General features: G+C 46.7%; 1 protein-coding gene across 1 annotated transcript in view; it reads left to right on the forward strand.

The window, feature by feature from the left end:
- SLC5A1 (solute carrier family 5 member 1) overlaps positions 1 to 12,619 on the forward strand; it is a 75,529-nt gene that overhangs the window by 24,459 nt on the left and 38,451 nt on the right. The window contains exon 3 of the mRNA XM_062181967.1: positions 12,249 to 12,353. Coding sequence (XP_062037951.1) covers positions 12,249 to 12,353 — 105 coding nt within the window. The remainder of the gene's footprint in view (positions 1 to 12,248; positions 12,354 to 12,619) is intronic.

A 12,619-nucleotide genomic window follows, 5' to 3' on the forward strand; every position in this document is an offset into this window, starting at 1 on the left:
CAACCTTTGTATTATTTTTTATCTGAGCTTTTCTCCATATCATGACAAATTCCTCAAAGCTATAATTTTAGTGGCTGCATAATATTCCACCATAAATATATGCCTTAATTTATCCAATCATTTCCTTCTGTTGTGAGCTTACATTGATTATAACTTCCTTCTATTGTAAATAATATGTCAATGAACATATGAACAAAATACTTACATGAGGTACTTAAAATAATTGAAATCCATGCATAGTTCTTTTTTTAATTTTTTAAAAAATGTGTCTTTTTTTTTTCATTTGACAGATAGAGTTAGACAGTGAGAGAGACAGAGAGAAAGGTCTTTTTTCCGTTGATTCACCCCTTAAATTGCCGCTATGGCTGGCACTGTGCTGATCCGAAGCCAGGAGCCAGGTGCTTCTCCTGGTCTCCCATGGGGTGCAGGGCCCAAGCACTTGGGCCATCCTCCACTGCCTTCCCGGGCCACAGCAGAGAGCTGGCCTGGAAGAAGAGCAACCGAGAGGATGCCGGCGCCACAGGCTGAGGGTTAACCTAGTGAGCCACGGCGCCTGCCCCATAGTTTTTTATAATATATATTTTTGTGAAGTTTTGGGAGATCTCTTGTATGTATGGATTTCAAAAATATTTTTTTAAAGATTTATTTATTTATTTGAAAGGTCAGTGTTACAGAGAGAAAGAGAAGGAGAGATAGAGATAGAGAGATCTTGCATCTGCTGGTTCATTCCCCACATGGCTGCAACTGCCAGGGCTGGGCCAGGCTGAAACCAGGAGCCGGGAGCCTCATCCAGGTCTCTCACATGGGTAGCAGGAGCCCAGATACTTGGGCCAACCTCTGCTGCCTCCCCAGGCCATTAGCAGAGAGCTGGATTGGAAGTGGAGCAGCTGGGACATGAGGCCTATACCTGCTATGCCACAACTCCAGGCCCTCAAAAATCCTTTGAAATTAAAATTACCTTATCTTTTAATTCCATTTTCCACAAACTGTTTGAAATGTCTTTATGTATAAGTCTTTGCATCTCTGATAATTTGCTGTAAGTGCTAAGAATGGGATCATATAGGGAAAGAAGATGAATTTTTAATTGATTTTGATGTGTACCAACAAGCTGCTTTGCAGAAAGATTGTATATATTTACATATCTACCATAAATACCTAAGAGAGCCTGTTTACCAATGCCAAGTATTAGCGTTGATTATTATTATTAGTTTTGCCCATTTGATGGACTGTGACTCACAAGGTCAGATGCCCCTTTGTGGTCTTGTTCTTGGTAACACTAAGCTTACAGATCTCTAGATTGACATCTCAGAGAGACACGTCTCAGCCTCGAGTATGCCTTGCTGTCCCTATGGGCCCTGTAGAGACCTGGCAGGCCAGGCTTATGGGTGAGAGTGGTTCTTGGGATAGCCCTGTGATGAACCCTTACTCCAGGCAGTCAGTGGGAACAAATGCAACTCTAAGGCATTTGGTTGCCATGGTTCCTGTTGTCTGCAAGAGAAGCATTCAAAGATTTGCTGTGACTCACCGCTCACTGCTCGCTACTCACTCACTCAACAGGCCCTGACTGAATCCTTGCCAGGTAGTAGGAAGGCCCAGTGCTAGTGGAAGCAGAAATGCTCTTCAAGCTCCAGAAGCTCTTTGGGGTGCCACACTTGTGTGGAAGCAGTCATCATGAATGTCACGATAACCGAGCTATAAAACGCTGGAGGTGAAACAGAGGGTCTAGGAGTGAGTCTTTTTTGCCTCAAGCTTGTTGCTCCCCTGGATGGTAGCATTCTAGTTGCATAGTTCACAACTGCTCTGTTGCTTGCAAAGAGAGTTTGGAACAAGTTTCAGTGATTTCAGGCTTCTCGAACTGTATCGTGCGTAAGAACCATCTGGAAAGCTGGTTGCTCGGCAGGTCTGGGTGGCAACTGGAGATTTTGCATTTCTTGTAAGCTCTCAGGTGAAGCTGATGTTTCTGGGCTGTAGAACACTCCGTGAGCAGCTCCAGTTCTGGAGCTAAGCACTAAAATAGTGACCATTAATCACAGGAATGTTTGTCATTGGTTAGAGAGAGATGTACTCCCTGCTAGCTTCCAGTTTCTTTTTTTAAAAAAAGATTTACTTATGTATTTGAAAGAGTTACACACACACACACACACAAACACAAACACATATGAGAGAGAGAGAGAGAGAAAGAGGATAGAGAGAGAGAGAGAGAGAGAGATCTTTCATCTGCTGGTCCACTGCCCCAAATGGCCAGAATGACCAGGGCTGGGCCAGGCCGAATCCAGGAGTCAGGAGCTTCTTCTGGATCTCCCAAGTAGGTACAAGCACCTGCACCATCTTCTGCTGCTTTCCCAGGTGCATTAGCAGGGAGCTGGATCAGAAGTGGAGCAGCCAGGACTCGAACTGGCACCTGTGTGGGATGCCAGCACTGCAAGTGGTGATTTTATCTGCTATGCCAAAATAGTTGCCCCTAGTTTCTGATTTCTAGCATTAATAGTTAGTAGGGAGAAAGGATTTGGCCACACATTTTCCTTTATGTCTTAAGTGATTTTTCCCTTTAGAGAAGACTCATGGGAAAACGTGAAATTTGTGCCAAACCCTAGAGGGACTGAAGTGAAAAAAAAATAAGTAATAGAGCCAGTGTGTTGTTAAACCAAACCAGATTGGTCTTATCAGGAATCTAAAATGCAGCCAGAGAGAACTTGTCCTTGTTAAATTAAATGTTCCAGGTTATCTAGTGGTAGACTCCCTAATAGTGAAGTGAATTAGAGGGCCTGGCCCACATATTCACTACTGCCAAGGACCCATGGCAGGTTTATAAGGGGTCAGAAGCTAGATGATGTTGAAAACAGGTGGGGAGCAGGCATTTAGGCTGGTGGTGAAGATGCCCAGATCCTGCATCCAAGCACCTAAGGTTTGATTCCCTTCTTTGGTCATTGACTCCAACTTCTTGCCAATGTATACCCTGGGAGGCAAGAGTGGTTGTTTAAGTAGTTGGGTTCCTGCTACCTATGTGGGAGACCTATTCGGTGGGAGATCTGGCTCTTGCTTCCAACAGAGGCTCTGCCCTAGCCATTGCCAGCCATTGGGAGCACTTGAGGAATGAACAAGTGGTTGGGAGCCTGCCTTTTTCTTTGTCAAGAAGGGAATCCTGCCTCACCCTGGACAGGTTCATGTCTGGAATAGTCTATTTGGTCTGAGGCCCACTTGGGGACAGAGGGTAGCAGAGAGCAACAAAAGTGATGAGATTCAAACTCATGGTCAATGAGCAGCAGATACAGGAGAAATGGAAGCTTAGCCCCGAGAACATTTAAGGGGCAGGGGACACCTTCCCTGTCCACAGATACTGGAAGGACTTGTGGAAGAGAGGTTTGAATTGTTGTATCACCCTAGAGGGTGGAAGGAGGACTCATGAGTAGATCTTAGTAAAGTAGAACTTTCTACCAATTAGAATTGTTCTACTCTGAACCAGCTACCTTGTGGCATGTTGGTGGCAGTCCTCTGCACATTCAAAGCCAGACATCACTTGGGAGATATTGCAGAGGGGGACTGAAGCTGTGATTTTGAAGGGCCCATCCTACTTTGGATTCTACGATTCTGTCATTTCTCCATCCATCTTCTTTTCTGAAAACCTTCTTTAGGACATTTAGGCAGTCAAATGTGTTCAGATTCTCTAAAGTCAATAGAAACATAGTCCTTTTGCCCCTGGCAATGTGACATTATGTTGTCTCTCCAATCACTGCACTGTCACGTGTTGGGTTGGGTCAGACACAGCTCATCTTGCACAGTAGCAGCAAAACTTTCTCAATACTTATCATAGCTTCTTGGCCTTTTGAACGCCATCGGGGGGATGAGGAAAGCTTGGAGAGAAGTCAGTCTGAAGCAAGGTCAGACTGGAGAAACTTCAGATAGAGCCTGCAATCCTGAGTCAGAAGCAATGTGGGAGGAAGTTACAAAGGAACGTGATGATTCATGTCATTGGCTCACTCCCTGCGTGGGGTGTGATTCCCAAATGGTCATGAGCGTGGGTGAGGAGCGGACAGAGAGAGTGTTCGGGAAATGGGTTTGATGAAGGCATTGGAAATAAGCTCCAGTGAGAGGAAAAGAAATGTGAAAACTGGTAGGGGAGCAGAGCTGATAAAGCGATGGTGTTAGTCCGCTCAGGCTGCTGTACAAAATACCACCGATGGGGTAGTTTCAACAACAGATGTTTCTTTTCTCACGGCTATAGAGGCTAGAAGTCTAAGGTCTAGATGCTATTGGTGTGGCCTCACTTCCTGGCTTGTGATGGTTACCTCCTAGCTGTGTCCTTACATGGGCTTTTAATTGTGTGAGTACAGGGAAAGAGTGAGAAACACAAATAGATCTCCACTATTTCTTCCTCTTCTTATAAGGACACTAATTTTATCAAACTTCGGTCTGCCCATAGAACTTCATTTGACATTATTATTTCCCTAAAGGACCTATCTCCAAATACTATATTTGAGGGTGAACTAATTGTCCTTTTGGGATGAGACAGGAGAGAAGGGACAGTGATCTAAGGCCAGCTTAATGACGGTTGTCACTGAGTCATCATTTCATTTGACTCCTGCACAAGGCTTTCATGAGACAAGATGGAGCTTATAGTTATTGTGATCATCTAAATGGTAAAAAGTCAGGGAAGCATTCCAGTTTTTACCTTGAAATCTTGATGACTTCCAAAGACCACGTCTAAGCCTGAAGCTGTCAGGAAGGATGGAAGATCGACTGTGAAGATCCGGGAAGATCTCTGAATATGCCAGTGACGTGATCAGGGTTGTGCTTTGGGGAAGTAACTGACCAAGTGGGTGCTGGTAGTGGGGTGGAGCTCACAGGTAGGATGGAGACTTGATAGAAGCTTGTTGCATAGTCTCATTGAGAGATAATGCCTGTTGGTAAGGAGGTGATTTAGAAAGTGTTGACTGCCCATGGCATTGTGAAGTAGAGTAAGGATTTTGGTAAATGATGAGTGCAGGTCATGGAATAAAGAGAGGGAGTCTGGATGGAGGCCAAGGCTGTGCCCTTGCCAGAAATGAACCAAGCCTGAGTTCAGTCCTGGTGTCTCCACACAAAACTGTTTTGACCCCATCCATCTCCTATTCAGATGGGGAGGAAGGAACCTCAGGATGGCCCAAGATGGCTTAAACTGCAATATTACCCATTTGTGGAAGGAATATTGGAGAGGATTTCTTGAATTTAATATTAATCTAATGCAGTTAATCATTTCTAATAATTGTGTTTTTAATAGTACAACATTAGGCTTAATAATTTATCAAGTGAGAGGTGATAAATGGGTCAGGGCAAGTGGGCCACTTGCAGAAGGGAAACTTTTTTTAAAGATTTATTTATTCATTTTGAAAGAGTTAGGGAGGGAGGAGGGGAGGGAGAGAGAGTTTCCATCCACTCGTTCACTCCCCAGATGACTGCAACAGCCAGTGCTGGGCCAGACCAAAATCAAGAGCCAGGAGCTTCATCTAGGTCTCCCATGTAGGTGGCAGGAACCCAAACACTTGGGCAATCTTCCACTGCTTTTCCCAGGCCATTATCAGGGAGTGTAACAGCTGGGACTTGAACTGGTGCTCATAGGGAATGCTGGCATTGCAGGCAATGGCTTTGCTTGCTGTTCCACAACACTGGCCCACTGGTCCCAGAAGGGAAATTCTGATTAAAAGCAGACTGTCCATCAAGCCTTGAGCAGAAAGAGGTGGATGTCTCTAAAAAACCTGCTTTCCTCTGCCTTTTTTTTTTTTTTTGACAGGCAGAGTTAGTGAGAGAGAGAGAGAGAGAGAGAGAGAGACTTCACAGGCAGAGTTAGTGAAAGAGAGAGACTTGACAGGCAGGTTAGACAGTGAGAGAGAAAGAGAGAGAGAGAGAGAAAGGTCTTCCTTTTTGTTGGTTCACCCCCCCAAATGGTCACTGTGGCCGGCACGCTGCGCCAATCTGAAGCCAGGAGCCAGTTACTTCCTCTTGGTCTCCCATGGGGGTGCAGGGCCCAAGCACTTGGGCCATCCTCCACTGCACTCCCAGGCCACAGCAGAGAGCTGGACTAGAAGAGGAGCAACTGGGACTAGAACCCGGGGTGCCAGAGCCACAGGTGGAGGATTAACCAAATGAGCCGCAGCACCGGCCTGCTTTTTTTTTCTTTAAGATTCATTTTTTTGTCTGAAAGGCAGAGTTAGAGAGAGTGAAGGAAACACACAGAGAAAAACAGAGAGAGGAGAGAACGAGAGCGAGAGCGAGAGCGAGAGAGAGAGCAAATCTTCCATCTACTGATTCATTCCCCAGTGGCTGCAAATGGCTGCAGCTGGGGCAGGCTGAAGCTGGGAGCCTGGAACTCCATCTGGGTCTCCAATGTGGGTGTAGAGGCCCAAGGAGTTGGGCTGTCTTCTGCTGATTTCCCAGACACATTAGTAGGGAACTGGATTGGAAATAGAGCAGCCAGGACTTGAACCAGGGTCCATATGGAATACTGGCATTGCCGGCAGTGGCTTAACCTGCTGTGCCACAACACTGGCCCCATTTCCCTGCTTATTGAGTAGTGTCCATGCAGTTACTCCAGTCCCAAATCTGTGCATTACCCTGCCCATCATTTCCCACATTGAATTTGTCAGGGAAGCCTGCCAACTCTGTTTTAATACTCCTGGGGCTGTCGCTGTGGCACAGTGGGTTAAAGCCCTGGCCTGAAGTGCCACAATTCCATATGGGCGTTGGTTTGAGACCTGGCTATTCCTCTTCTGACCCAGCTCTCTGCTATGGCCTGGGAAAGCAGTAGAAGGTGGCCCAAGTCCTTGGGCCCCTGCACCCACGTGGGAGACCTGGAAGAAGCTCCTGGCTTTGGATTGGTGCAGCTCTGGCCATTGAGGCCATCTGGGGAGTCAACCAGTGGATGGAAGACATCTCTCTCTTTGTCTCTACCACTCTCTGTAACTCTTTCAAATAAATAAAATAAATCTTAAAAAAAAAATACTCCCAATCCCTATGCTTATCCTTATGTTTCTCATTATCCTAGACCAAGCCATCATCCGCTCTTACCTAGACCCAGAAGTAATCTCCCACCTGGTTTCCTCCTTTTCCCCATCTCCTCCAACACTCCACACTCCACGAATTTTAGAGCCATCTTTTCAAAATCATCATTATTAATTTGGGTGGCAGAGAGATGGACTGATAGACACACAAGGAGAGCTAGAAAGCGCTTATCTTCTATATCCCAAATGCCTGCAAGGGTTGGGACTAGACCAAATGGAACACAATCCAGGTCTCTCACGTGGGTGGCAAGACCCAATTACTTGAGCCATCACTTACTTCTCCCCTAGGGTGAGCATGAGCAGTAAGCTGAAGGCAGAGATGGAGCTAGGTGTGTTGAACCCAAGTCCTTTGCTATGGGACATCGGGGTCTCAACTGCTAGGTTAGACACTCGCCCTAGGCCAATCAATGAAAGCACATCAGATCCTGTCCCTCCCCTACTGAAGCCTCTCCAGTGGCTTCCCCATCACACTTGGAGTAAAATCCACTCTTCTATCCTGGCTTCCTAGTATCCCATGACCCAACCCTTGTTGACCGCCCAGTCTTACCTCACACCATTCCAGCCACCCTGACCTTTCCACTTCTCAGCCTCACTTGCCTCTACAACTCAGGTGTCTTGACAGCATTGGAATGCTTTCCCGCTTGTCTCTGCGTGGGTGACTTCTGCTGTTGTTTGGATTCCAGCGTCAAGGTCACCTCCATGGAGGGACCTTCTCCGACTCCTCATTCCAATCTCTCTGGCGCACCCTGTGTACTTTATTCTCTTCCCAGCACTTACCACTCTCTGATCTTTCTTTGTGCTCTTGTTGGTTTAGCTGTGTTCCTGTCTTTGAGTGTAAAGGTCTGGAGAGTAGAGATTTTTTTTTTTGACAGGCAGAGTGGACAGTGAGAGAGAGAGAGAGACAGAGAGAAAGGTCTTCCTTTGCCTTTGCCGTTGATCCGAAGCCAGGAGCCAGGTGCTTCTCCTGGTCTCCCATGGGGTGCAGGGCCCAACGACCTGGGCCATCCTCCACTGCACTCCCAGGCCACAGCAGAAGCTGGCCTGGAAGAGGGGCAACCGGGACAGAATCTGGTGCCCTGACCTGGTGTGCTGGCGCCACAGGCGGAGGATTAGCCTATTGAGCTGCAGCGCTGACCAAGAGTAGAGATTTTGTGTGTTCTTCATGGCTGAATCTCCAGTGTCTGGGTAGTGCTTGATGTGCCTAGAAGACGCTGAGTTAATATCTGTTGAACAAATGAATGGATCATGGCTATCAGTGTCTCCTCTTCATCATTCTGACATCTCCAGGCCTTCGGGGATCTTCCCTCCTCTGACACAGCATTTGACACTAAGCACCGTTCACCTTACATTGGGTGCAGGAGTTGGTACAGTTAGGACAGCTTCTTGGAGCCATCTGTCCTTTGGGAAATGCTTTGTTTCAGATTTGGACCATTTTAGGGACATTAGACAGAAAACTACAAACTTTCCCTGCCATCTCCTTGGTAAGAAAAAGGATCATTATACAGACAGTTCCTGACTTACCAGGGTTCAATTTAACACATTATTTTATTGTTAAAAATTAAAAAAAAATTATTTGAGAGAGAGAGAGAGAAGTAGAGATAGATAGATATCTTTCATCTGTTGGTTCACTTCCCAAATGCCCTCACTAGGCAGGGTGAAACTGGAAGCCCAGAGCTCAGTCTGAGTCTCTGTGTGGATAGCAGGCACCCAAGCACTTGAGTCACCATCTGCGACCTCTCAAGGTATGCGTTAGTAGGAAGCTGTGATGAGGGGTCGAGCCAGGACTCAAGTCTAGGCACTCAGATATGGGTGTGGGCTTCCCAAGTGGGGTCTGAAGTACTAGGCCAGGCCCTCTTAAAGGTTGTATTTATACAGCCATTGTATTTTTTACTTTCAGCGTTGTATTCAGTAAATCATAGGAGATAGTCAACACTAAGATATCTTTGTATTAGATTTTTTCCCCCCAACTGTAGGCTAATGTCAGTGTTCTGATTATCCTATGCTGGAGGTAGGCTTGGCTAAGCTATGATGTTTGGTAGGACAGATGTATTAAATGTATTTCTGACGTAGCTGTTTTCAGTTTAGGAGGGGTTTATCAGCACATAACCCCATCATAAGTGGAGGAGCATCAGCATTTGTTTGACAGGTAGCAGGTGCTGCTGTGCCTTCTTATCTTGGGTTTAGAAGGACACTAGGATTCTCTGGAGTTCTTTTTTTTTTTTTTTTTTTTTTTTTGACAGGCAGAGTGGACAGTGAGAGAGAGAGACAGAGAGAAAGGTCTTCCTTTTGCCGTTGGTTCACCCTCCAATGGCCGCCGCGGTAGCGCGCTGCGGCCGGCGCACCGCGCTGTTCCGATGGCAGGAGCCAGGTGCTTTTCCTGGTCTCCCATGGGGTGCAGGGCCCAAGAATTTGGGCCATCCTCCACTGCACTCCCTGGCCACAGCAGAGAGCTGGCCTGGAAGAGGGGCAACCGGGACAGGATTGGAGCCCTGACCGGGACTAGAACCCGGTGTGCCGGCGCCGCAAGGTGGAGGATTAGCCTACTGAGCCGGGGCGCCGGCCGATTCTCTGGAGTTCTTAAGGACCTCGAATGCACTTGAACTGATGACCCGTATTGTGACAGTCAGTGTAAGAGTCCTCTCTTGCCTGTTATTTCCGTTATTTTTCATTTTGTCTCCCATCTACAATCCCATTCTTTTCTCCCCTTTCAGACTTCCACTCTTGAATATTTAACCTGTGTACTTTCAATCTGTTTTATTAATCTGCGTCTTTAGACATTTGTGTTCTTGAAAAATGCAAGGTTTGGTGCATGTGTCTGGGTGATCTGTGGTGCGTTGGTAAAAACAAAATTAAAAAGACTGTGATTTAGAGATTATTAACATCATCATTGTCATATCTTGCTACTTAGGAACGCATGAAGTCATATCAATCAACAGTTGGGAATCACTCATCTACAGGCCCTGTTTTTTCTTTTTAAATATTTATTTTTTATTTATTTGAAAAGCAGAACTATAGAGAGAGGAGGAGAGAGAGAGAGAAAGAGAGGGGTCTTCCATCCACTGGTTCACTCCCCTAAATGGCTGCAATGGCTGGAGCTGGGCCAGGCTGAAGCCAGGAGCCCGGAGCGTCTTCTGGTCTCACATGTGGGTACAGGGCCCAACAACTTGGGCCATTTTCTGCTCCTTTCCCAGGTGCATAAGCAGGGGCTGGATTGGAAGTGGAGTAGCCAGGACTTGAACTGGTGCCCATATGGGATGCTGACACTGCAGGTGGAGGCTTAGCCTGCTACGCCACAGCGCCAGCCCCCAGGCCCTTCCTTATGTGACAAGGCGACTGAGGCCCAGGGCTCCCTCTCCAGTTGTTCCTATGTTTCCTGACAGCCTGTACTGAGCAAGGCCCCCAGAGATGAATGAGCTGACTGGGACCCTCAGTGGAGGCCCAGCAGACTCTGGGGCTTCCCACGCCTTCTTCTCTGTTAGGCATTTGGCTCACAAAGGCTCAGGGATGATCTGACTTGGGGAATCCGTCCCAGGGCTCCTTCCTCAGTCCCCTCCTTGTCATCTTCAGTATTTCCCAAGTGCTCACATCTATCTTCTAAACCAGCACAGCCGAGTTCCCAGCCCACCTCTGCTCTTTCTTTGTCTCTCTCTCTCTCTCTTTCTGAGATGTTCCCCGTGAGCATTTATTAAATCTCTTTTCCAAAGCCCTTGTAGGCTCCAGCTTGCCCACGACAAAGTGCCCCAAATTCCTGGCCTACTGAAATATGGTCAGAATGCTGTCTAACATTCCTCCTCGTCCCCAGTCCCCAGGTTTTTATTTTCACTGCACAATAAGGAAAGAGGTAAAGAATCACAATGCCAGAAAAAAAAAATATTGTGTAGGATCTCTGTCTTTAATGTGCTGTACACTCTTATTTAATGCTATAACTAGTACTCCAACAGTATTTTTTTTTCACTTTGTGTTGCTATATGGGGGCAAACTGTTGAAATCGTTACCTAATATATACTAAACTGATCTTTTGTATATAAAGAGAATTGAAAATGAATCATGATGTGATTGGAAGGGGAGAGGGAGCGGGAAAGGGGAGGGTTGTGGGTGGGAGGGAAGTTTTGGGAGGGGGAAGCCATTGTAACCCATAAGCTGTACTTTGGAAATTTATATTCATTAAATAAAAGTTTAATTAAAAAAAAAAAGAATCACAATGCCAAGATCTGAAGACATCAATTGCTTCATTTTCCTGTTTTCTCTCTGTTGGAATTGTTCAATTCAATGAGCTTCTTCCGGGTCTCCCACTCGGGTGCAGGGGCCCAAGGACTTGAGCCATCTTCCACTGCTTTCCCAGGCCATAGCAGAGAGCCGGATTGGAAGTGGAGTAGCCGGGACTCGAAATGGCGCCGATATGGGATGCCGGTGCTGCAGACTGGGGCTTTAACCCACTGCGCCGCAGCGCCCGTCCCCTGTAGATGCAATTCTAAAAACATAGTAATATTCTCTCTCTCCCTGCTTCCCCCTCCTACCCTCCTTCCTTCTCTCTTTCTGTCTTTATTTTTTTAATTTTTGAGAAAACATATTTTAAATTTACATTATAGTAAAAAAATTGATACTTCACCCAATAAAAAGTTTATGTAGAAAGCAAAAAGACCCTAATTTAGTTGGAATATAGACACCAGTTATAACCAATAATTGAATGGAAGAATGACTGTTTCACCCTATACAGTAAATTTTATAGTAATCACAGATCATTCAAACTATAATAGTGTAAGATTCTTGCATTTTCTTAAAGAAGATTTTATTTATTTATTCAAGAGGCAGAATTACAGACAGAGAGGTCTTCTATCTGCTGGTTCACTCCCCACATGGCCGCAACAGCTGGAGCTGCGCCAATCCAAACCAGGAGCCAGGAGCTTCTTCCGGGTCTCCCACTAGGATGCAGGGGCCCAAGGACTTGGACCATCTTCTGCTGCTTTCTCAGGCCATAACAGAGAACTGGCTCAGAAGAGGAGCAGCCGGGACTCCAGCCAGCACCCGAAGGGGAGCTGGCACCACAGATGGAGGCTTACCTTACTATGCCACAGCGCCGGCCCCTAGTCTAACATTCTTCACCATTGGTTTGCCTTTGTCCTTTGCTTGCCGGACACATTCCTCTGTCCTTGGTCCCCCAAGTGTCCTGCTTAAACAAAGTCCTCACCTGACCGTGTGTTTTTGTGTTTCCAGATCGGAGCCTCTCTGTTTGCCAGTAACATTGGAAGTGGCCACTTTGTGGGGCTGGCCGGGACGGGAGCTGCTTCAGGCATTGCCACTGGGGGCTTTGAGTGGAACGTGAGTAACACCAGTCCCAGGGCTGGAAGGAGCCTTGACAATCAGCCCGTTCATTCGATGCTCAGGAGAGCTCCGGGTGTTGGGTTCCATAGGGAACCCCGGAGTGAGGCTGAAGGAAAGGCATGGCTCAGGTGCAACCGTGGTGCTGCTTCCCTGCCACCAGCGTTGCATGAGCAAACCACTGAGACGAAGATGATAGAGTTTCTCCTCTTTCCTCTTGGAGACAAAAGCCCAGGATCCCAGTGCCCTTGTGGTCATGTTGGAGG

The sequence above is a fragment of the Lepus europaeus genome, chromosome 23 (genome assembly GCF_033115175.1).
Source record: "Lepus europaeus isolate LE1 chromosome 23, mLepTim1.pri, whole genome shotgun sequence".
NCBI lineage: Eukaryota > Metazoa > Chordata > Mammalia > Lagomorpha > Leporidae > Lepus > Lepus europaeus.